The sequence below is a fragment of the Liolophura sinensis genome, chromosome 7, assembly GCF_032854445.1.
Source record: "Liolophura sinensis isolate JHLJ2023 chromosome 7, CUHK_Ljap_v2, whole genome shotgun sequence".
Classification (NCBI taxonomy): domain Eukaryota; kingdom Metazoa; phylum Mollusca; class Polyplacophora; order Chitonida; family Chitonidae; genus Liolophura; species Liolophura sinensis.
This window is the reverse complement of record NC_088301.1, coordinates 38921976-38946400: the sequence shown is the minus strand read 5'-3', so window position 1 is coordinate 38946400 and position 24425 is coordinate 38921976. Positions and strand designations below refer to the sequence as shown.

General features: G+C 38.4%; 1 protein-coding gene across 1 annotated transcript in view; it reads left to right on the top strand.

Moving 5' to 3' along the window:
* Positions 1-24425, top strand: part of LOC135470565 (acetylcholinesterase-like) — a 39540-nt gene that overhangs the window by 4519 nt on the left and 10596 nt on the right. The window contains exons 2-5 of the mRNA XM_064749584.1: positions 7211-7375; positions 19798-19942; positions 23049-23234; positions 23786-23988. Coding sequence (XP_064605654.1) covers positions 7211-7375; positions 19798-19942; positions 23049-23234; positions 23786-23988 — 699 coding nt within the window. The remainder of the gene's footprint in view (positions 1-7210; positions 7376-19797; positions 19943-23048; positions 23235-23785; positions 23989-24425) is intronic.

Genomic DNA, 24425 nt, shown 5'->3' with positions numbered 1-24425 from the left:
CGAACTGTGTAAGTAATTGTTCTAATCAAAGCGTTAACTGATGAGTGGTTTTCCAGTAACCGTACAGTTAACTTGGCAGTAAAAGGTTTCATGTTAAACTAACTTTACGTGACGTAATAATTTGAACGAAGGCAATTAATGTAGCATTCACGCGGTCATCTTCAAGATAATGTGTGCATTACTAGTAACACACGGATCTGAGGCTCTCTATTTCCAATGGAAGATGTCGTCAGCATAAGTGTGTACAGGTAAATGAACTCCGACAGCTGACTTCCCTTCATTGGACATGCCACTTTCTTTGCCTCGCTGTGTGCATTTAATTGCGAAAGTGTTTGTATTGACAATTGACTGGGCTTCTGAAGTATTTGTCTGTGCCGTTAGCAAAGATTAAAACCAGCCAATTCTCTATTGACAGCTGAGTGAGGATAATTTCAATATTAAACCGACTGGCTTGACGGCCAGTGAGTTAAACACTCTCCTTGCGCACACGTGGCCCTTACTCTTCTTATTAACTCCCCTTCTCATTTGAACAGCGTCGTAGCTGACATCTTTTCATTGCTGCTTATTACATTCGTTTTGCCTGTCTCCACCAAGGTCAGAAACACCCGAGTGTTCGATGATAATGATAAATCGATAAATGTTTATGTATTTCCATTTCGATATGTTCTGAAAATACTTTAAGAAGATATAAAACAAGTTTCAGAGGTGTTTTTTTTATATCATCAGAACAACAGTGGGGGACAAACTACATGTGTACGTCGCTGGTTTCAAGTATTCATTGTATTTTCTGACGGATATTAACAAGCGTCTTTATTTCAAGAAACAAAATCTCTCACATGTGGAAAACGCCAGTTTTCAGACTGGGTTACTACTTTTTAGAGTTTTTTTTCGGTTTTGCCCTTACTGAAGTGGATTGGTACAGGCAGTCCGATTTCACCCGTTACTTGTGACCAGCTGTCACACTCACTTTCTTCACCGTTCTGGTTGAACTGTCCATGCTGTAGTCTTTCATATTTTACACATTGTACATATTTACAAGCTGTATGTAAGGAATGAAAAAGATCACGTAAAGGTCCAATATATTGACATGTGTTTCACTTCAAACAGAATTTGTGATGTTGTAGACTCTTCCAAATAAATTTCAAGTTGAACAATGACACCTTAGATAATAAAACTGATAACGTAGCTGTCAGAAATGTCCTCGGGGCTATATGTGGTTAATTTAAACGTCTGTTTCAAATACATAACAGGTTGGTAGTTTCTTGACAATACACTGTGTTGTATGTACCTGTGAGCTGGCAGAGATTTTACCTGGGTACCATGAAAACCCGCGCTCCACTGACCTGTCAAATTGACGGCTTATGGAACACCCCTGTTATGTCAGAATGAATGAATGAGATTCGCTGATTAAAGTATGCCTTAGGCAAGTGTAAATTAAATTACATTGATTCAGACTAAGGCACACGTGTTGCATTCCTACTATCCAACCTAACGTGCTAATCCCATTTATCAGGTTAAGAGATATATGTGTACGTGGTTTTAATAGGCGACAACATGTGAGTGATGGAAATTAATTACTTGTAATGTGTGGCTGTAACGTTGTCTAAGATGGAAAAACAAAGAACAAAAAATCGTTTAAATTCACGTCTGTCGCTATAATTGCCATAACAGAGAAATTCTGGCAAAAGAGAAGTTTGATAATGAACAATCAGTTTAAGAACTTGAGTCCTTTAGTCTAGATACAGGTCACTAATGAACAGGTAATCTCTGCCGCTACACTGATCTTGTGGTACTCTTGTTGTACAGACCTCTTTCCGGTGACATCGTTGTGTATCATTCTTGATTATAGATGAGAATATTGGGAGAATGAAATGCCATATACCCGTTATACATGAAACGTGTTTGATCGCTGCCAGCAGTTGAACTATGCGAATCATTAGAGACCTTTAGTTAGAAGTTACAAGTTAAACATGTAACCTTTAACTTCAAATTAAAATAGGTAAACAGTTTCTACATTGAAGTTACACGTTACAACTTGAAACTTTTGACTAAAGGTCTCTGTTTAGGATTGTTCGTTGTTTTCATTCGCATACCTTAACATCGCAACACTAAATAAATATACGGTGGAATATTACACTTATTTCATTACAACGCAGACTTTTCTCGAGAGACAGGTATACAATGTGAAGAAATGCTTTTGTATGTCTTGAAAACGATATCTCCCTATATGAACCGCTTTTTTTTCTCTTAAAGTAAACGAAAGACAAAATATGAAGTAAGGTTCATCATACAGACAACTGAAAACTATGTGCAAAAATGCTTTCATTTATTTGTTTAGATTTTTGAAGAGTTTTGAAAGACGCTCAATATTTGAATTCTATGGTGGGCTTTATGAGCCATATTGACGGCATCTAGAAACTCTGACGTCCCACCACCTTGTTTCTCTGATGTTCATCAGATGGAAGGAATTTTTGAGAACATTATTTCAGTAATCTTTTACTCATGGGCAAAAAAGAGTTATTCCAACATCCAGTGTCGTCATTTGAGTTGGAAAAACTGTCTGTGACGTCAAAGTTGATAAACTATGATAGTATGGTCCATAAAGCCCACCGGAGAAATGAAAGTATATTTATGCATAGTTTTTAGTGGTGTGTTAAGTGATGCCTTCTTCGATTTTAGAGGTCCTTTCATTTAATATATGTATTGTTATTGATGTGATCACGGCCATGTTGTCCAAGTATAATGATTACAAGTCAATGACCTTTCCCTGCAGGTGTGAACTTGTCACTCAGGCCATCAGCTGATCCATCTGTTAGGATTGAAGGTGTGTGTTTTCCCAGTAGAACAGGAAAATACGATGCACTACTATCGAGACAGTGTATATATGAGACAATAATAGAAAAATATTACATAGCCCCAGGCAGTATAACATTATTATCACATCAGGCCCGTCTTGACGGTTTGTATCAAAGAAAGCATATTCTTGTTTGATTTTCTTTCAACTTAAAGCAAAACTGTGAAGTGAAAACGAACAAAATGAACGTTTGCTGAACATAATGACGGCGAGCTTTGAATTTTCCTCAAACGGTTGACATATTCATCGTTTGCTGCAGTTGCCGTTTAATTCTGATGTCTTGCCCATTCATGGTGACGGCCATTTTCATCAATACTGTTCCATGTCTCTCTACAGGTCCATTGCAATATTCCGCTAACAATTAGCTGAATAACAATGCATCCTGGTGTAAAGCACGGTGTTGTATCTTCCCATCAAACCACATGATTACCGGAAATCATGAGTCACGAGAATTCATACGGCTGTCATTATCGGGCTACTCGTGCGGCCACGTAAAATAATATGCGCGAAGAGAAGAGACTGTCTCCGGAGAAACGGATATTGTACTATTTAGAATAGCGTGTCGATGTCAGAACATATTTTGTCTGACAGGGAAACCGGGCAAGTATATAAAAGAGGGTTATTGTATTTAGTAAATAGCTATGCTGTGGGTCAGAAAGCAAGCCCGACAACGCGAGACACAGACCAGGGCTGACCGTATTTATCCCCATCACGCCCTACCCTGCAAATAACCTATGATTTCTATGTTGGCGTGTCAAAAGCTATGTTTACGACATGTTGCTATTTTCAGGATGGTGCGCATTGTTGTCTAATACATGGCTTCAGACACGATAACCTGAACAAATATAACATGAACAATACAGCATCATTGCTCCAGTGTCTGTTAAAGTGATCTTTGATACTACCTATCATAATCAGTTTCTACCGTGTATTACCAGATAGGTATGGATGACTGGCCTTATTTAATATAGCAGATCAAGAGATGTGTGTAGCAATGGAAGCTTCGTTATGTTCTAACAGGTACATGTTTACATGTTTCTGTGTACAGGCACAAGGTTAGGAACAAAGGTAGATATGTTTTCTGTGTACCGACTTAGGCACAAAGATATATACGTTTTCTTTTCACAAGCTTAAAGTTAGGCATATAGGTATATATCTCTTTGGGACACAGGCTTCGGATTAGGCACCAAAGTATATGTGTTTTCTGTGTAAAGACTTAGACACCGAGGTTTAAAGGCTTTCCGTGTACAGGCTTAGGGTTAGGCACATAGGTACAAACGGAAGAACTGAAACATTAAAAGTGAGCTTCTCGTTGGGGACAAAAATATCACTGCTTAACCACATTGGGTTTGTGCATGTCAAACATCTGCTTTTACACGAAATACATAGATATTCGTTCCTCTTGAGATTATCGACATGCCATCATTTCTTGATTGGTGGTAAGCGTTTATATGATGCTTATATCTATCCCAAAGCTCTACCAAATATCTGAGTGTTTTGGAGCTTTTCCACACTGTAGTACCTGAAACGGTATAATAATATCTGACCTATATATATTAACACCGAATCACACCTAATCAAGTATTTCAGTGTACAAAGCTATATCATGTTGTCTATAGTTTTGCCTGTGCACATTTACTTCCAATACAAGTCAAGTGCTTATCTTAGTGGCAAATCCCACAAGCTAACGCCGCACTGCATATACCACTGCACAAATAAGTCTACATAATGATGGTTAATATGATAGTTGTTCCATACCTAAAATGAGTTATATCTTCCACTCTTTTATTTCCAAACCTCCCAAACTCGGTACATCTGCAGTAACCAGGGATGTCTGAGCCTCTCTCTCCCTAAACGAAGAAATTGAGAATTTAAACTCCTCGTCTTTTGTGCTGTTATCCTTAGCCGAGTGTTAGACACAGTGTTTATAGTGCTATCTAACGGAAAAAGTTTGAACCCCGAAAATACTGAACAATATATTCAAAAACTAAACCCTTGTATTTAAATTAGGGCTTCCTCAAACTTACACCGCTATATCCATTACCTGTACAGCTTTTGTGCCCCAGACGTAATCTCCTTTCTAAGTGGTTCAGTGCTCATATCTGAGGCGATATACATGAAACGTTAACAGTCTGTTGTTTTTATTGATTTGATATAAGACAAATAGGCCGGAAGGCAAAAATCGTAGAACAATTCACCTCAGCCTAAGCTGTTTCTTTACTTGTAAATAACCGCTAGCATACATTGATATCACCGTGAAAAGAATACGCACAAAGGTCTTATATGATAGTAAGCCATTATATTTTGTGTGTGTCCTCTTAATTCATGCTCTGTGTATACATCCATGTTACAAATCAGAGAAACTCTGTGGATCTTCTATCTCTTTCTACCTGCCACAAAATAAGCGCCCCAAGTTAACTGCTAATAATATGTACATTACCAAGATGCTGAATCATTCCGTTTTACCAGAAACGCTCACTTAGATGCCCGCCTGGATGTATCAGTGACATGAACAGAACAGATTAAAATAAAAGGGAAGTTTTCCCACTGGTTTACCATTCAGGTTGAAGACATGATGGAGCATTAATTTGGTGAGAGTGGGTCAAGTTAGTGTGTGTCATGTATAGTTCATGAAGGCTCTGACAAGCATTTCAGTGATCTCGGGGCAGTTCTTAAAAACTTTGGTTGTCTGGTCACAGGAGTGTCTCTTTGCCTGGAGATATCCTAATCCACTTTTGCCTCCAGCTGCTTTGTGACGCTCATTTGAAGCGAGGACGGTTCTTATGGAGTCAGTTGTGAAAGCAAACTGATTAAAACCTTTTATTAAAGTCGGGATTATCCTATGCTAAGCCTGACTGACAGCTAATCAAAAACGCCTCAGAACTTTTGCAGACCGGCACTTCAGAATACAACGCCAGCAGGAGAACAGCCAGTCCGAATAGCCAAGGCAAATGCAAATGTACTGACTGGGGCAAATCCAGGCCCTTGTGCGTCTCCTTGGAAAATGAGTATGTTAACACTGTGTCGCCCAACCAGGCAGGACAGAACCTGATAACGCTGCATGCCAAATATTATGGAGGGAAGGGACCTGCCTCCCTGTGAATAAAACAGTATAGGTAGTGGGATTAACAGAAGTGTTTCGAAAGTTAGACAAATGAAACATTCGGGAAATGAGAAATAAACAGTCTTCTGATGGTTTTAGCTGTACCTGTTTAACACAGTACTCTGAAATCAGAACAGGCAGTCGCGAATGCACGACCTCTTCTCAGGGCACATTTTCTCCTCATAGTCTCGTAAAAGTAAACAACATTGGGTTAGAGATGAGGTAGTGATAGCGATAGTTATCCACTATATCACGCACATCACGGTGAGGTTTAATGGTGAATAAATGCAGGTCGGTCATAGTAATTGTAAAGTTGAATATTGTATATACCTACTCGTGCGTCTATTAACGATTTCTTCAAGTTAACCTAGCAGAATATCTACGCTGTCCTCCTCTTAGTATGACAAAGATGTGGTTCTATAATATAATTAAAGACGTGGTCATATAGTATAATTCAAGACGTATAGATAGTCACAAAAATTACACGGAAGCAGTCGGTTAAAATGCTCTCGAGGGATGCTTACTGAGACTGACTGTTGGAATCCGGACTTTAGATATGACTTGTTTCTGCCTTAGCACTCGCGACATTAAGGACTTCAAGGACAACGCCTTTGCCAGTAGATTTCTTCTTCCAAATACCTATATTTACCTATGTTATCTATATATAAGCGTTATTCTCCTGTGGTAGACTGAATGCCAGAGAAAACATGGCCTCCTCCTCCGAATTCACTGTTACCACTGATATCAGTGTCGATGACCCGCTCCACAGTGGAGAGTAACTGCCGTATCTTAGCAAAAAGAGAGTAAGGAATACCTTAGCCTCCATACCCTGATCTACTGGGCGCTCTCCTGCTTGAAGGCGAAGAGGGCGAAAAGGGAACACCCACCGCAGCATGATATTATTGAGGCAATATGTTCGATCCCAGCTTATGTCAAATTGTATATACGTTCGGCCAACACATCTTTGTGTGTGTGGCGTCAGTCTACATTAAGAGCTGTGAATGGGTAAACATAAAGCGGACAATAGCCACACAACGGCAAATGAAATTTCCGTGGGTTGAGAAAGCATTTTATTGTAGATTATATCTTGCAATAAAGACTTATCCATTCGTATGACCATTTAATAAGGGAGCAGAATCACATTCACCAGAAGCCATCTATGCTCTTTTGTAATGTATGAAACACATGTAAAAAACTTGGGTATATATTCAAAATTCGTACTCCATTATTGTGTTTAATATTTTTCTCCCCAGCCCCCGGAACCGCCCTTACCGTGGGGTACCTCAGTACTGGACGCGCTTACCCTTCCACCAGCCTGCCCACAGCCAACGGAGGGCATCAATTACATCGCCTACCATGTGCCAGGCTTCAACTCTAGCAGCGAGGATTGTCTATACCTGAATATATACCTACCAACGGTGAGTGATATACATGCGCCTCTGTCGCACCAGGGCATTTGTTTTAAGTACAAAGTATAATACTAAAGCACACAAATAGCAATATTTGAAGATTATATGTATTTGGGTTACATAAATTTCATTGTCAAAAGTTTCAGTTCGAAAGGCTTTTCAATCTTAAGGTATTTACATGTTTAATTGTGAACAGAGATTTACAGTAGATGTGTAGAATGGTCTGTTGTGTATTTGCATCAGTATGTCACTTGATGGGAATGGCTGGGCAAGGTTTCTAAGCGCATATCGCGGGAAAGAACAGGCGGCAACAAATGAACAAGTTTCTTCAGAATAACTCTAAATACTGAACTGGACGAAAAAAACTAACACATGGTGATCCAGGATTTGTTGGGTGTATATGCATCTCAGGTGATCCCCGGTCTCTTGTGTTAGAATCCGCTTCAAGTCTCAATTGATCGTTACGTCACGCTGATTCCCATCAGGATTTTTTTACCCTTAACCTCTTATCAGAGGCTTTTCGTACAGCTCTCTCACATGATCCCTCAATGCGTGGATGGGCGTTGAACGGTTCTGCCCGTCTACTTAAGCCATTGATTGCCTTCTGGACATTTAAAAGCTTTCTTCTCCATTTTGTTATATTGCTACTGCAAGTTCACAAAATTTCGAGGATGGTGAGCTTTAGCTGATTTCGTTGTATCATGCAGGTTTTAATAAATTTGCACAGAGGAGTTCATAAATATTTTGGTCCTGAACGATCCATTTAACTTCAAACATTAGGCAAAACATATCGCAGGTTCACTTTATCCGATACCTGGCCACTTTATTCCTTTTTATTTCTACGTCAAAACATTACTTACTTTTTTCTATGCCTAGAGAAATAGACATAAATCAAGATTTAGTTGTTTTTCATGATGTTTGAGGTTAAATGGATCGTTCAGAACAAAATTTGGCTGGTATAAGTCGTACATGAATGGACCTATATGTCTGTAGTAAACTGAAGATTTCTAAACTGTAGACTGTATAGAAGTAAGTCACTTGGGCTGTTCCATGCAGCCGAGATCTTATGTTGTAATTCTTCAGTCTTTTCGCATGTCTGCACTGTGTTTATTCAAGTATATTCTTAAGGCAATATTGGACGTCGACTGATAAAATTATCCCTTTTGCGGAGCCCCGAAATTTGCCAATTCAGCCAGTGTAGTTTTTTTCCAAAATCAAATTAAAAATGTGCATAAGTTACACTGAAATTTGAGTTGGTCAGATCGCTTGGATTAGTCTATATTTTCGTTTGAATATTCCGTTTTTGATCTGCAGCTGAGGAAATGTTTTTTTTAAGGACACAGATCGTGAGACATCAAATAATTGGTTCCCTCGATGATTCAAAAACGATTTAGGTATTATCACACAAAAGGAGTGTCGTTGATACATTTACAATGACTTGTTCTTACATTGCAACGCATTTTACCACCTATTGCCTATGGTGAATTCCCTATTAGAATAAAATAGGCTTTGGCGACATTGATCCTCTGTTTTACACTGTAACGATATGCCCTTCATGTCTACGACTGATGCCAAGTGAATTACCCTGCCTGTTAACCATAGAGTCGGTCAGACATAAATTTCTGATGTGTTATGTGTTCGACCAGTGGAATCCAGATCACTGATGGATCGTGCAATGAGTCCTGGAAAGGAACGCGTCAGTATCTTAACACTTGTTGACTGGGGTGTACACTTCCGGTCTACATCTGAATGGCCTGGTTGACATTCGCGAGGAGTATTGTTTCCCGTTCACCCGTGGAATTGGTCCGAGTTCGGTGCGATCACAGGCACCTACAGTCAGGTTTCAACTCCTTTCATGCGTTATACCCTCACTTGATTTCCCTTATCGAGTGAGCGAGAGGAAAGAGCGACGAGGAAAGCGTAAAGAGCCTGTATTTGTCGGTAACAGTGATCCAAAGACACCGGTCTAATAGATTGCCCACAAAGGCGTTGTATCGAACCACATCGATCACCAAAGTGAACCTCATATCGATCGAGAGTCACCAAGCCGTTTGATCCAAGGATGAACGGATATAAACAGATCAGGCAAGACCCTAGAGACCGGCTTTGTAGGTTAAAATACTAGTTTTCTGTGAGCTGCTCTTCAAGACATAGTCGGTTTACAGTGCTAAATGGAACTGACATACTGTGATAAACAACGTTTGAATGGCAAAACTGTCTAGCCCCAATCAAATATAGGCTATTATAAGCTTTTGATGGGGAGAAAGAATACCTTAAAGAGCGTCCCCTTTGGTATATTCAGTGTGAACACCTTAATTTTCATTGTTTTGTGTTGCAAGGGAATATTCGTCCAAATATTTTGATGTCAGTTCGCGTATGACGGTCATGTCTGCACGAAACGTCACTGTCGTTCTTGTTCTGAAAACCAAGTCGAATATTAACTGTTGAGGAGTCAGTAAGATGTGTGTACAGATCTGGCGTCTTCTTGTGGCATGGTGAATCCATGCCGCCAAATGCTCAAGACATAGAAACTCACCCAGCGAAATTATACTGACACCAGTCATATTTCCTGGCCCTAACCTTTCAGTGCCGATCGTCGAGCGAGGCATCAGCAAGTACCATTTTTAAAGTCTTTGGTTTGACCCGACCCGGCTTTGATCGAGGCGGACTCTTTAACCATTAGGCCACCGAAATGGGATACAAAGAGTTCATTTCGAATTAAATTGTCTTGAAGTTAATCAGCACTGATCTCCTTATTTATTTGACTGTACATTCCTAATATAATGTTAACAGCTCGAAATTATTTTGGCCTTGAATTAAGAATTTCTTTCAGCAGTATGTTATGAGCCAGGAAAACACACACCCAGCATATGATTGTCTACCTTGAACTGTCATACGTGGAGTGGGGAAGACATTTTATCATGAAATTTCATACCATCCAGCGGTTTATCGAAATCTTCGGTTTGCGGTTTCAGATAAGTCTGCAATTTACTAAGTGAAAATATGTATTATTTCACTGCCTTTCACGAGATGTATTGACTTTCGTAATATAAACAGATAATCACAGTTCTGTAGTCACGACTCCTCTTTCGTTTATTTCAATCTTTGCGCCTTCGGGACATAGCCCCCTTTGAATTGTCATCACAATTTAACCTTTTAAGTAATGAGAGGTCGACGAAAGTAGTCCAGGCAAATAGAGACTTGACGGAACTAGGGCGGCGTTTGAGCGACAGGACAATAAGTGTTGTATGGACTATCTGTGTAGATCAGATATGAGGCAAGCTCCTCGGGCTGCTCCGAAACCGACGGAGACAAGGGCGGGCATGTTTGGAGGGTGGGAACTGGAGTGTTAGTTCATGGGAATTATCACCACGCCAGGCTCTAACATGACAGCTCCTTTGATGTCGTCAGCCTGTCTCCCCAAGGGGACCAGGTCAGGGCGATCTGAATACCGATCAGCCGTGCATGATATTCCACGCTTAGCATTTCTAACATCAAGCACACATATTGACGTTAGTAATTCGACAGTTTATTCATATGCACGAAATTGAAGACATACATGTAGGTTGTAAAATGCTTCAATTTCCTCGAGATTACCCTTAGCACCATAACATTACAACACAGATAGCAAGGAAGAAAGACTTTTTTGTTAAAATAAAACATAGATGTATCGATCTAAATTAGTCTATTGATTCACAAGTACGGGTCGTAACAGTGGTGGAGTAATTAACTCCCCTATTACTGAAAACATACCAGGTCTGTACCCGAGTTTTACGTCCTTTTTTACTTCTTATTTACAGATAATTTGAATTTATCAAGATGGAAAATGCTTTTTTCTTAAAATGGTCCTTTCGCTTGCCTCAGTCGCATGTCTCATTTTTTGTCGAGTGAGTTTTTAAACAATAGCCTTTTTTGTAATGTACGTTAAAATCACGATAACCCATATGATTTAAATGGACAGAGAGTCATTTGTTTCTTGAATGTAGCACTGTTGGCATCGAGGATCGCTTTGGCTTTGTAGATGACGAGCAGTATGCGAGTTCCAACGTCTTATACGACTGCTAAACTACCTGCACATGTAATTTATACAGTTTGGTGTTAAAATACCGGCATATTATGTTTGGAAATCTTTTGCCAAGATAGGTGAAATTGTCATGTTGGTGTATCCTCTCAGATGCAGACGTGTAATAGGGTTGTAAGTAAGAAATACCTTTCAGTTACTTTCCTATCATTTGGTGAATCTGCAATACCTTAAGTACTTGGTTCTAAGGTTCTGTAGAAAGAAGTCAGATGTTGGTTTTCATGCAGTTAGACTGTTTTGTTTCAAGCTTGGACACTTATCATGCCCTTGAATTAGTGTGATAGTTTTTTACACACAAGGAAGGACTAATTAGCGCATTTTGGTGGATATTATCAAGAAATCGGTTTGCACTCTTACAGTTATAAGAGATTAAAATAGACAGAAATGAAAGCAATCGTTGTTCAAACAGGTAAATCTGTTCTTGCTCTGTGCATCGCCTTAGCAGATTACTTTTCACATGTATATAGTGCGGCGAGTTTTGTGCCTGGCCGCTGAGTAAATTGATTGACAAGCTGGGAGTACGGGTCAGGAAGATTTCACCGGCGAGTGTCGTCACTTTTGATATGATCACTTGAAAAGCCATTCGTTTTACATCTGTCAAAATAAAAACTGATACCCTCTCTGGCTTTCCCTCGAGGCCTGAGGTAGTAGCGAGGGGTGCCGGGAAACCTGGGCAAACAACCCACGGGCAAAAGCTAGTCCACAGCAGTGATTGACAGAAGCCGTGTGTGTGTAACCAGCGGTGCAGAGGTGTGAATGGGGTGACGATGAGTTGAGTTTTACCTATAGCATTGGACTTGACAATCCGGAAATAATTAAGATCTGTCCGTCCAACTACACATTTGTGTACATTTGAAGAAATATCACTAATTTCTGTTAACAAATTTGAATTGACAACTTTAAACATACAGTGATGGCAGAAGACAGAAAGCAATTAACTGGCCAGCTTCGGTGATATGAGAGAAAATATGAGTTTAAACAACCATAATACTCTTGGTCAGTGGACTGTATGAAAACTCTTTTCTTTATGTTACAAATAAAATCACATAAAATTTATCTCATTTCTCTTACAACTTTGGTATTTAAAAAGTTACAGTGTAAATCAACATGACGCTGGCTGTTTGTATGTATTAAGAGTGTGAAGTTGAACCTCATGCTAGACGTTGTGCATTAGTAGATGTATGCGTGTTGAATAAAACTGTCCGTAAATATATAACTAAGGTTAACATGCCTTCGAGGAATCAATGCAAGTGCAACGTCACACGATTAAGGATATCTATGCCAGAATTGAGTTAATAAATATCAAAGATCTGTTTCTATAATACAGATTAGCCATTCATCTTTGCCACATCCTAAAAGCATGGGAAATCGACAGTTCATGATGCCAAGAAGAGTTCCAGCTGGACAAACTAGGGTCACAGCTCAATGAACAGTTAAATGAAACCCTCAGTGAAGCAAAATATAAAATGGTTTAATACTTTACGGGTTGTGTGTGACCAACTATCAATTTTCATCCTGTAAAGTTTTCATACGTTACCGGTTATGAATGACCTGATAACCGCCAGTTAAATGACAGTACTTTACCAGTTTTGTACCAAATGCCAGTATCACTTTGTCCAGTAACAGTACTTTGTAAACCGGTTATATGTGAACGTATGCCAATTATCACTTTGTCAAGGGGTCGTACTTTACCAATGTTGTGTGACCGAATGCCAATTATCACGCTGTCAAGTGGTCTTGCTTTATCATATATGAGTGATCGAATGTTAATTATCACACTGTCAAGTGGCCGTACTTTACCAATGTTGTGTGACCGAATGCAAATTATCACGCTGTCAAGTGGTCTTACTTTATCATATATGAGTGATCGAATGTTAATTATCACACTGTCAAGTGGCCGTACTTAAAGGAATATGTGTGACAAAATGCCAGTTATTACACAGTGAAGTGGTCGTATTTTACGGATTATGTGTGATCGAATACCAGTTCTCACAGTGTAAAGTGACGAATGTTAGTTATCACACTGTTGAGTGGTGGTACATTAGTGGTTATTTTTGTGACATGATGCCAATTGGCACACTGTCAAGTGCTTATAGTTTACCGGTTATGTGTGACGAGACATAAATTATCACACCTTCGTGTAACCGTACTTTACTGGTTATGTGTGACCAGGTACCAATTATCGTACTATCTAGTGGTCGCGCTGTACTCGTTATGTGTTACCAGATATAAATTACAGCACTGTTCAGTGGCCGTACTTAAACGCTGATTCATTATTGTGAGTTTAAGCATGTCAGGGGTCATATATGAAATACTGAAACATTTTGCACTGTAGTCATGTTTTTATTGTAACTGTTCACAGTTGATTGCAGCTTTTTACCCCCAGAATAACTGCAAACAATAAGCTGGTAAAGTGCACAGCACATTGTAAGTCAAGATACAGCTCTTTTTGGCAGACTTTAGAGTCTAGGTAAATGGCTGAATATTCCTGGCTTAGAATACGAAAAGAATGCACTTGGGAAACTGTTGGAACTAAAACAAGTACATCGCCACTCACAGACGGTTTCATTTAAAATGCACTTCTGGCGCTGTTTTCAAATTATTCCCTGAAGTATACTAAGGTGAAACTATCATGGATGCTTCAAAGGAAGAGGTATTAATGAACAGAGAACTGATAGTGTGATAACTAAAGACACACGTAAATAGAATCAGTATCTCCAGTCAGACTACCAACTCCAGATTCACAAATGACGCAATTCATGGTTATTGACAGGAACGATAAAAATCTCTCAGTCCAGTGCCAAATTTTCCGCACACTTACAGGATCACATTTCCGTACGTCTGAAAGATAGACTTTGAATACGTATACCAAAGTAAATCTTGAAACCTATCATTGTGCAGTGTCTGATATATGTCAGAAGGTTTGACCTCGGTTAGTAAGCGAACACCTTTCTAATTATTCATTCACGTACGGTGACTGATGCAGTGATTCTGACTAATAATTTTAATCTCTCGTAGTCTTGAGAGGCACAGTGTCATAATTATTGTGGAGCATCGTATATTCTGTAATTCTTATCGCACACATGCAAGATTAGACATAAGTCTGAAATACAGCAAGCCACATGCCGGTACCGTGGAGAAAGTTTTCATGTCCCAAATAAACCATTTTTGATCATAGACAATTTTGTTAAAAATCAGTGTTTATCTTAATAATTATTTCTTATATCCACTGTTTTTATATGACGTTCAACTTTGTCAAGTGTGAGGTGCTTAGCAATGCTTTCGTCGGCAGCAGTCTTGAGCTTAAGTGTTATTTGGAACTGTAATATTCGTTACAGGGGTAAGAAGTAAACAGCTTGTCTGTTTTGTCGAGTGATGATGATAAGGTAAATAAGACTAACTTCATTCTAGAAGATGTTAATGTAACCAAGAAAATTCCAAGTAGGTGTTATGCTTCAAAAGAAGTTGTAAGCCATGAAACCCCCTGGAGCCAAAATCCCGCTGCCATTTAATTCACACTTCACACCACGGTGTTGATGCCACCTGTTCCATGCTTTTCTTGTGCGGGAGGTAACGGAGAGCTGCTTATTGATACAAACTCCCAATCACCTGTTAACTGGCTTTTTCTTGACAGCTCATCAGCTTTTTCTTTCACTGAATTTGTCCACGAAGGCGAAAAAATGTATATAGAATATCTTGCCTGCGATTTTGTCTTTTGTCTGATTATCAAACACTGTTTTAATAATTACTTATGAAGGTTATTTAAAATAACTGTTACATACATCAATCTTAGCAAAATAGTAGAAAATGCAGTTAACTTTTGGCTGAAATTCCAGTATATTTGTAGTATAATTACTTACATATACCAAGTATGTAAACACGTCGCCGCTTTTATGCGCTCGATCATACAAGATAGTGAAACAATCATAGATCGAGTAAGTAATTATCCTTAAAGGAGTATTCATTAGTAAGTGAGCATTTGTTGCAGTTATATTATGCAAGGAAAGTGCCCGCATGTGTTTTAGAACTCAAACAACTCTCCTTTGACTTGAGCGCATTGAATTGTAAGGCTAATTTAAACTTATTGTTTGCGTATTACAAACGTGTATGACAGCATAGAGAGCTTATTAAAAGGAAACAGTAGGTAATAGAAGGGTTGATCTATTGTCGACAATCTCAGGTTGATTTCATATGAAACCCAAATGGCAGCAGCTGATTTGCCTGTTACACAAGGTACGTGTGTCATATATATCCCCGTCCCCGACACGAACAAGACCGCCCTACTCTTACTTCATTCTAGCCCCAAAAAGGTAAGGCAATAAATTAAACACATTTTATCAGCATCTTAGAAAAAAATACATAAGTGAGATTATAAAATTGTGTACAATTTGTCACTGGTATAGGTCTTCAAAGAAAATGACTAAGAGCTATAAATCATGATGTCATTTTACAACCCTAGTAATTTACTAATGAATTGAAAAGTTATTTAAGCCCCCGCGGGCCCAAACTAACACAATGGACTCTTTGAGTCTGAAATCAGACAGAGGTACGACATTCATTTATTCTGGTTGCTTTTTTCTCTTTCCACCAGACCATGTGTACTCATCGCGAGCAATAAAACTTTAATTAGTCCTTTTGATCCTTCATGATTATTGAATATGATTTCAAAGTCAGTCAAGGTCTGATACACAATTATGTCATGAATACAATTACACAAATATACAGAGACAACTTTGTGACTTACTCTCTACGGTAGCGCTTATCCAACTCTGTGTTACAGCCTCTGCTAAAACTCACACTGCAAACTATCTTAAAACCCCATATTGTGAACAGTAAATTTATAAAACTTTTTTGTTTAGTTCAAAATTTCTTCATATAATGTATATGGGTAGGATGTCTTGCTTTACATAAGGTAAAAACTGACGTTAACTACCTTACTATGTTAAAGGTGTGCGTTTTGACCTCGTCGAAACAGACACTTTTATGGTAAACGTCGAGCTGTCCGCGATAAATAGCAGCCAGACAAAACTGGCTAAATTCAAACCATCCATCAGAAATCTAGCAGCGGGTGAGCGCTATCAAATGTGATCGTATCTAGTTAATAATGTAAGTGATAAAATAAAGAAAACATTTGTCTTTGCAGCACTCAGCGTAATATAAAAGATTTAGCATTTCTGACAGGCAAAAGAGCTAGGATGTAGTATATGTGACCTTTGTTATACATACGCTCACGCCGAAGAGTCAACTTCGCTTTAAATGTGTTGTATAGTTTCTCGCTTCTTGTTTCCTGTCATCAAATTTGCTGTATTTTCTGTGGACCACCCAATTTAAGACTTCACTGTATTATTATAGTCAACAGCATTTGTTAACGAACATAGAAATGACATTAAGGTGTCTGTCACTGCATTTCAGAACTTGTAACTTTCAGTTTTTTTCATCCTTCCTGTGAAATAATTAATTATACCAAGATGAATAGGGACACATTCCCTCTTGTCGGGTATACATTACTCTCGTGAACAATTTTCGTAAAACGGGAAGCATTCTGCACTAACAGACCTGTGCATATGTTCCCTGGTTTTGTTGCTGTATTTCCTACAGCTATATTGTATTGATAAATTTTCCTGAATAACTACATTAGTATCGCAGGGCTAGGTAAATCTAACAGGGAGGTTCACCATTTTCGGTGTTCCGCATTTGTGCGAAGCGTTCCACTGCAATGTGAGACGTAAAATAAGGTAGATAACTATTTCTATCCTGGCTGTTTTGGGCGGTCTCACTGGTAAGTGAGTTGAGGGGTATCAGTAACTCGTTGTTGGCTGAACTGTCAGTGGCAATCCGTTACAGCCAATTAAGAATGCTGTCAACGTCTGTTGGGCTTGCGTGTTAGTTATCGCTAGGTTTTAGGTATTGATCAACAGGTAAACAAATATTTCAATGTAATAAGATGTGATAAAGTTGACTAGTAATTGACTCCATCTAGTCCGATTTGACCTGACACCTGATACAGATGCTGTAAGACTTAATTACCTACAAATAATATTGCAACACATTATGGTCCATGACATTTTTGGTACAGAAAAGTGAGCAGCCAAAGGCTAGCTAATTTACTTTGATTGATCAACCAATCTTCGGCAGCGAAAGTATAGGGAATTCACGATGCTACATCAACTAATATTCGGATCAAATATTTAAGAGGTTTTAATCTGGTGAGTTGTTAATAAGAAATACAGAAGCGTATATTGAGTAAATCCTTTAATTTAAAAACAAAGCATTACAATTTAAAATAATGAAATTCATTATGCACTGTTCTGCTCTAAGAGTTTATTCCTCAGCTCCTGAGTACATATATGTACTATATGTAGTACATAAAACTGCAAACTCATGCACTGCGCTGATATTCTTTGTCTTAACCTTCAGTTTGACTCCCTGATCCATAGCTTTCTATACAACTGTTTGCCTTACTTCCCTGCAGAATAGCCATCATCGCTGCACAGAATTTATCAACCGTTAATCTATAACCAATTCGATATCTATAGTAATTGTAGATTGAACTTGCTTATCTCTAGAAATTCTAAGTTGAAAGATTGAAAGATAAGCACGACTGTCCAGTGATAACCATCATTGTTATCCGTAGGTTGTATGGATCAAGTTCAGTTCTCTGTCCTCGTATACGTCTTGGCAGCTTTGACCATACAGATTCATATTTCATATATTTATGTATTCTTAGACTCTGTCTACTCTTACTTGGTTTTAGTATTGGATTTTTTTCCATTTATTTTGAATGTTTTGATTTCTTTTTTTGTCGTTCAGGTTAGACACCCTCACGCCCCACCTCCACCGTCCTCAACACAGTTTTACCAGTTCATTCTCGTTTTGCCTTAATTTCAAACTCGCCTTATCGCATTTCACCTTAGGGATGTTCCGTGAGTGCCTTGATCCGACTCCACGCCGGTACCTGCGTTGAGGGGATTAAGGTAGATTAAGAGGTGAACGATTCTCGACTATTACTTTCATACATGTCATAAATAATCTTATGTATCATCCAATTTCACAGAAGCTTAACATGAATACTATTCATAACGTGGTTGAAAATATTGCATATATATCTGGTGAAAACTATATTCGATCATAATTGAAGTCTACTTCGTACAGATGACTTCATGACAACGACAGTGCAAGGACCACAAACCATGTGGGAAGATGGCATTCGAAGCTGAACAGAGCGGAAATGAAAGCCTATCTTAACTTGTTTGAAATTATACATATATTAAAGAAGGAACAGGCAGCCAACGAAGTAAAGCTTATGCAGCTAGAAGGTGGAGCAAAGCCCCCCTAGAAAGAAAAGAAAGTTCCAACGCACTGACGAAAGACCTTCCAGTTTCCAATGCCAGCTCGCCAGTTACATGAAATCACCTATGGAATACACAGATTCTGTTTCGTTTTTGTTACATTTGTAAAGATGACTGTTAATTTTCATAGTGCTATTAAAAAAAAAAGATCTTAAAAAGTTAAAAGTTATGTCTGTCTACTCTTATTTCCTCTTCATTTTTATCAAGCCGCCTGTGTGCTAATCCTCTTAAGTGAGTCAGGGGGTGAATTAGACATGCACATTTCGCCTTACCGATTTTGATAAGGCGAAACGCTGCTCATGCGAAACGAACGACACCGCTTTACCAGTCTTATTGTTTAGATGTGGGTCAGTTCGCTGCTATTAACTTCATGCAAGCTGATTCAATATGGAAAATATGCCTATCATGTTGAGAAAGCACCATGACAGGGTGATTGATAAAGCATTGAAGGGCTTTTTAAACATTAAAATCACAGAATTGGTGTAACATTTGTTATAATCAATTTATAGAATTTAACCTGTGCTAAGACTTACAACTCACGATCCTCTTGACAAAGTCTAGATTTAAAACATTTGCCCGATATCAGCTTGTATGGATAAGCTTATTGTTGGAAATATCTCCGAAAGGCAAGTCCCACTTGATAGTGCAAATGCAGGCTTTCTGCAGCCGTTGTCTTTTACTACCAGGAGGAAGTAGTAAAATATATATGTTCGTGTAACTGCTTGATTTGCCAGAGTATGTACAGCTAATTGAGCATAAACCACGGTGCGTGAGAACGGAAGTTGACGGTTTTTTGTAATTGTTTCCGTGAACAGGACTAGCCTGACAGTTTGTGTGAAGCTGACCAGACAAACACATGGTAAACAAGACTTGCAACTGACCCCGCTTTACATATCACGTTTAATTATAAGCGAACCATAAACTGCCACAGACACCGATGGAAGTCGACAGACAATTAGTTCTTTTGTCTCATTTTTCTCCCTTTCCTTTTATCTTGACAGAGGCGGAATAGCAGCCCTCTTCCGGTGATGGTTTTCGTTCACGGCGGATCTTACCAGAACGGAATGGGGGCCATGTTGGACGGAAGAATGCTTGCTTTACAGGATCTGGTTGTTGTCACCTTTAACTACAGACTCGGACCACTGGGTAAGACGAGTATCTGGCTCTTGGATCACACTGTTTTCTAAAACTCAACATGAGCTTGGATTTAAGACATGCTCATGAACTTTGAATATAGAAGCAAATTTGCAGCACCAATTAAGCCTAATCCTCGCTAACAAAGTCAGAAAATCTCATATATATATATACATATATATATATATATATATATATATATATATATATATATATATATATATATATATATATATATATATATATATATATGCATCACTCTTGTTTTATATATGCATCACTCTTGTTTTTGAAAATGGATAACATAATTAAAGGCGTATAGTTAGTTCAAATTAAACGTAAACGTACACGTTTTGCTTTGCTAAGGAGTAATTTCCAAAGCTGATAATGTTATTTTTAATTTCCTCCAAATAAAAAGTTAGTATGCTACCTATACTTGCACATTATAATGTATGTGTTTATTTATTTATTTCAATGGCACAATCACAGTGGTTGAAAATATTGCATTTAGATTTTATGGTAATGAATGTCAGAAACATCTCAAATTGTATTTATTAATTTCTTTATTAATTGCTAATATATTTATTTATTCATTTGCTTGATAGATGTTTTTGAATGATGAAAATTACCACATGTGAGGCATACAGAATTGTATGCCACATTGTTGGAAGACAAATGGTCGTGCATGCAATGTATTGAATAAAATCACATCTTGGGATATATGAAGAACTGAAATCCAATGCTTCTTTGATGGCTAATGCTGAAGGTTTTCATCAAGCATCCAAGAATAAGGGGGTCGGGGGAATCTATAAATTCCTTGTCCAAGGTGGGAATTGAACGCGCAACCCGTATACTACCTGAGGATAAGGTACACCTGGCCACTACCTGAGTCATGTAACGCTCCTTTCAAATCAGTTAATCGATGAATCAGTCTGGTTCCGTTGCTTGTTGCCCTTGCTTGATGGCAGCTGTTTTGTGGTTATACCCAAATATGCCATTTCGTGCGTTTCTCTGTAAGTACGTCCATGCTGACTGTTTTAGCCTTTATACAGAAAGAATAAACACGCTCGAGCTTGGATCAATACAATTAACACAGTTTCTATAAAATGGCCCTGATTACTTCTTCTTATCTCTGGTGTGATCATTTCGCCAATCGAACGCGATCTATCTGGAACGTCTTTAATCGTAAAAAAGAAAATAATCCGGTTGGACAGCTGCTTCCTGTTAATAACTATCCATTTATCCATTGCCCAAGCGAGAGTCTGATATTGTCTATCCTGATCACTCTGTTGAATGAAGAAGCACCCACTTTGGCTTCTTCCCTTTGTTTTACCAGAAATGCATGCGGTACGATACCACATTTGCATATCCCCTTGGCTGTCAAATGAAATGTATTATATAAAAAAACGGAGAATCTCATTATAGCTCATTTCGTTCCATTATAAAAAATCTCGATTCACGACGAGACTTGAGATGTGTGAAAGAGCCAGTGGTCAGTTCTTATAATACAACTTTCATTTGTTTGTCTTGTTCCGATAGTATCGTACTCTCTGAAGCCCAGTTGTGCTTTGTGACTTTTAATTATATGAGTCATATATATGTACACATGATCTTCATCCGTTTTAAAACTGAATTCCGTTAAATTAAAATTCCGTTTTTTAATCATGGGTGATACTTTTTGCAAATATTTCCGTTATTTACGCTAGGCGTTTTTGGAGGCCCAACGCCCTACCATTAAAGAACTGCGCTCTGCTGCCTTTCTTAAAAAGATCATTGTATCAGTTGTACAGAACCCCAAAGTTAACAACACCCTGCGCTAAACTTCGATTGGTTGCTCATTAAAGATGAATTCACTGAGAATACCCACCAGACACCCTCAGTCCTTTTCTGTAAACTCTGTAAAAATTGAACACACGTGCTTCAAATGACATGTATACGTGAGCAAGTGAGGTATTTAAAATACTTAAGAAGGACAAGGTCAAGGAACGCCTGAAAAGTTTCTGTAAATAAATGCTTGGCAGTGCTGTCTTTCAATTAAATATTTAGTTATTTAATTGGTGTTTTATGCCGTACAATTAAATATGAATTGATCTTGTTCTGTTACATAAAATGAAGGTTAATAGAGCAAATCTTCAACAGTTTGCAATTTATGCATTAATGTAAGAAATATGGCTAAATAAATATGCATGTTATTTAGAATAAAGGAAATTAGACAGTATCATTTGCAAAATTAATGAGGAATTACAGTAATCACACTTTGTTTTCAATTATCAACTCATGACTGCTGTATCTTGACGAAATCATTTCCGGCAATGGAGGTTCATGGGCAGTCGAGGGCCGGAACCCCCATTTATTCCACTTTCTTTCAGTTGTGTCGTGCTGGGGGAGGCTCTAAATGAAGTGCTGTGGAAATCTATTTCCGCTGCATTAAGTATGACGTTGACCACTATACCCTCGCCTATAATGGCTTGTCCCCAGGTGCTAAAACTAAAGGCCTCGTGGGATGATGGGTGTCAAAGGAATAGTGTCGCAGTTGTCCAGAAAAGCTTATCGTATAGGTGACCGATCTAGGTGTGGTTTACATGACTGTCCTGTCATGTCTACGACTTTTGTGTTCTTTCTGTGTTGAATGTAACTGTTCTCGTCCGCGTAAAACTGAGATTTGTAATTGTGACTTAAAAAAGTAATCAATCAGTCTAAGGCTGAAGTAGGTTGAGAAAGATTTCAGTTTATTTTTTACGGCCTGAGAATCATGTCTGTGCTCGGAAATCAATAACGTGATGACTGTGTGCATGTATCTTGATAAACACTGGGTCATTCTCGGATATTCGTGTATAGCTTTTGTAACCCATCTGTATTGATGTACACAGTGAGGCCATTAAAAAGGAAATATTGTCACCAATTCCCAGCAAAGTATGTATGAGAGAGTCACTCAACGCTTTTCAATGCTATACCAGAGGCATAGTCGATATCTCAGGAGCGAAGCAGGAACAATGGTGAAAGAAACCTTGACCATAAACCACCGGAATAGACATATAGGCTTTCTTGGAGGTAATTTTGAGTACACCTGACTATGAAGCCTTTCCATAATGTTTAAACCCATTGTTTATTCGTGCAGGTTTTCTGACGTCAGCCGATGATGCCATGCCGGGTAACTACGGTATGCTGGATCAAGTAGCGGCGCTGAAATGGGTTCGTGAGAACATTGCATTCTTTGGTGGGGATCCTGCATCCGTGACCATAGATGGACACAGTGCCGGCGGATGTTGCGTGGGATTGCACCTCCTCTCACCTCTGTCTAAAGGTGGGGCTCGTAGGACTAAATGTTTGAGCGTGTACCACACAATGTTGGCCCTTTAGCCAACAACTGCTTTGTGAAACTAGCGTTTTTGTATTGTTTCTTTTTGTTGTCCTTGTTGTTTGTGACCTACCGATACCGTTTTTTTCAGTGTGTGTATATATATATATATATATATATATATATATATATATATATATATATATATATATATATATATAATATTATTCCATTGAACACATTTAAAAGGATACAATGTAGCTTTTCTGTCGTATGTTTAGCATTATAGTATTTCTCTTCCATAACATGTTGAATTCACAGTCACGTGGGTGATGTATACCTAACTTCATGAAAAAAAACTGAATATTAGCCACAGTGAAAAGAAAGTGTTACGGTTATCGACATATTGTGTCAACTCACTATATTAGTTCTTTTACTGATAATGATTTGTTAGATCACACATGCTCCGATTATGAATGAAGTAAGCATGGTTATATTTTGTATTATTACATTTACACACGAAAAGAAAGTTGATGATTATGAACCTTCATGTTCAGGGCTTTTCCGCAAGGTCATTGGACAGAGTGGTTCCCCCTTGGCTCATTGGTCTGTGACAAGATACCAAGAAGGACCGGACTATTTCTTCAAGGTGGTTTCTGCATCATTGGGATGTGCTGGAAATGACACCCGAGTTGTTAAGAAATGTTTACAAAACATTCCCACAGATAAATTTGAGCAATTCATGTTGAATGAATTTGAGGTGAGCTTTAAAGTTCATTACAGTACTCCCTTAATTAATTCGTAGTCACATATAAATTCATTTGGCATGTGTATAGAAGTTGCGGTCTTGTAGCATCTTATGTTTTAGTAATACATGGCGTCAAGATAAACGTCATTTATTTAAGTCATCCATCATCTAACTGTTTTTTCCCGTATACAATCTTTCTCTGTTCTCTTCAATTATAACCGACTACCAGTATTCCCGAAACAACGCAAGACCTTATCAGAAAATTAAGAATTTACGAGAGAAAAGCCGGTGAAATTATAACCGCTGTGGTAAATCTTTTATACAGCGTTCGGCTAACAATAAAAGCCTTAGTCTGTGGAACAAACAGGGCATGTTTTGTCGCTACAGGGTATTCTATCTGATCACTTACTTCTACTCGGGTAACGATGAATGCTACGCCTGACTATACC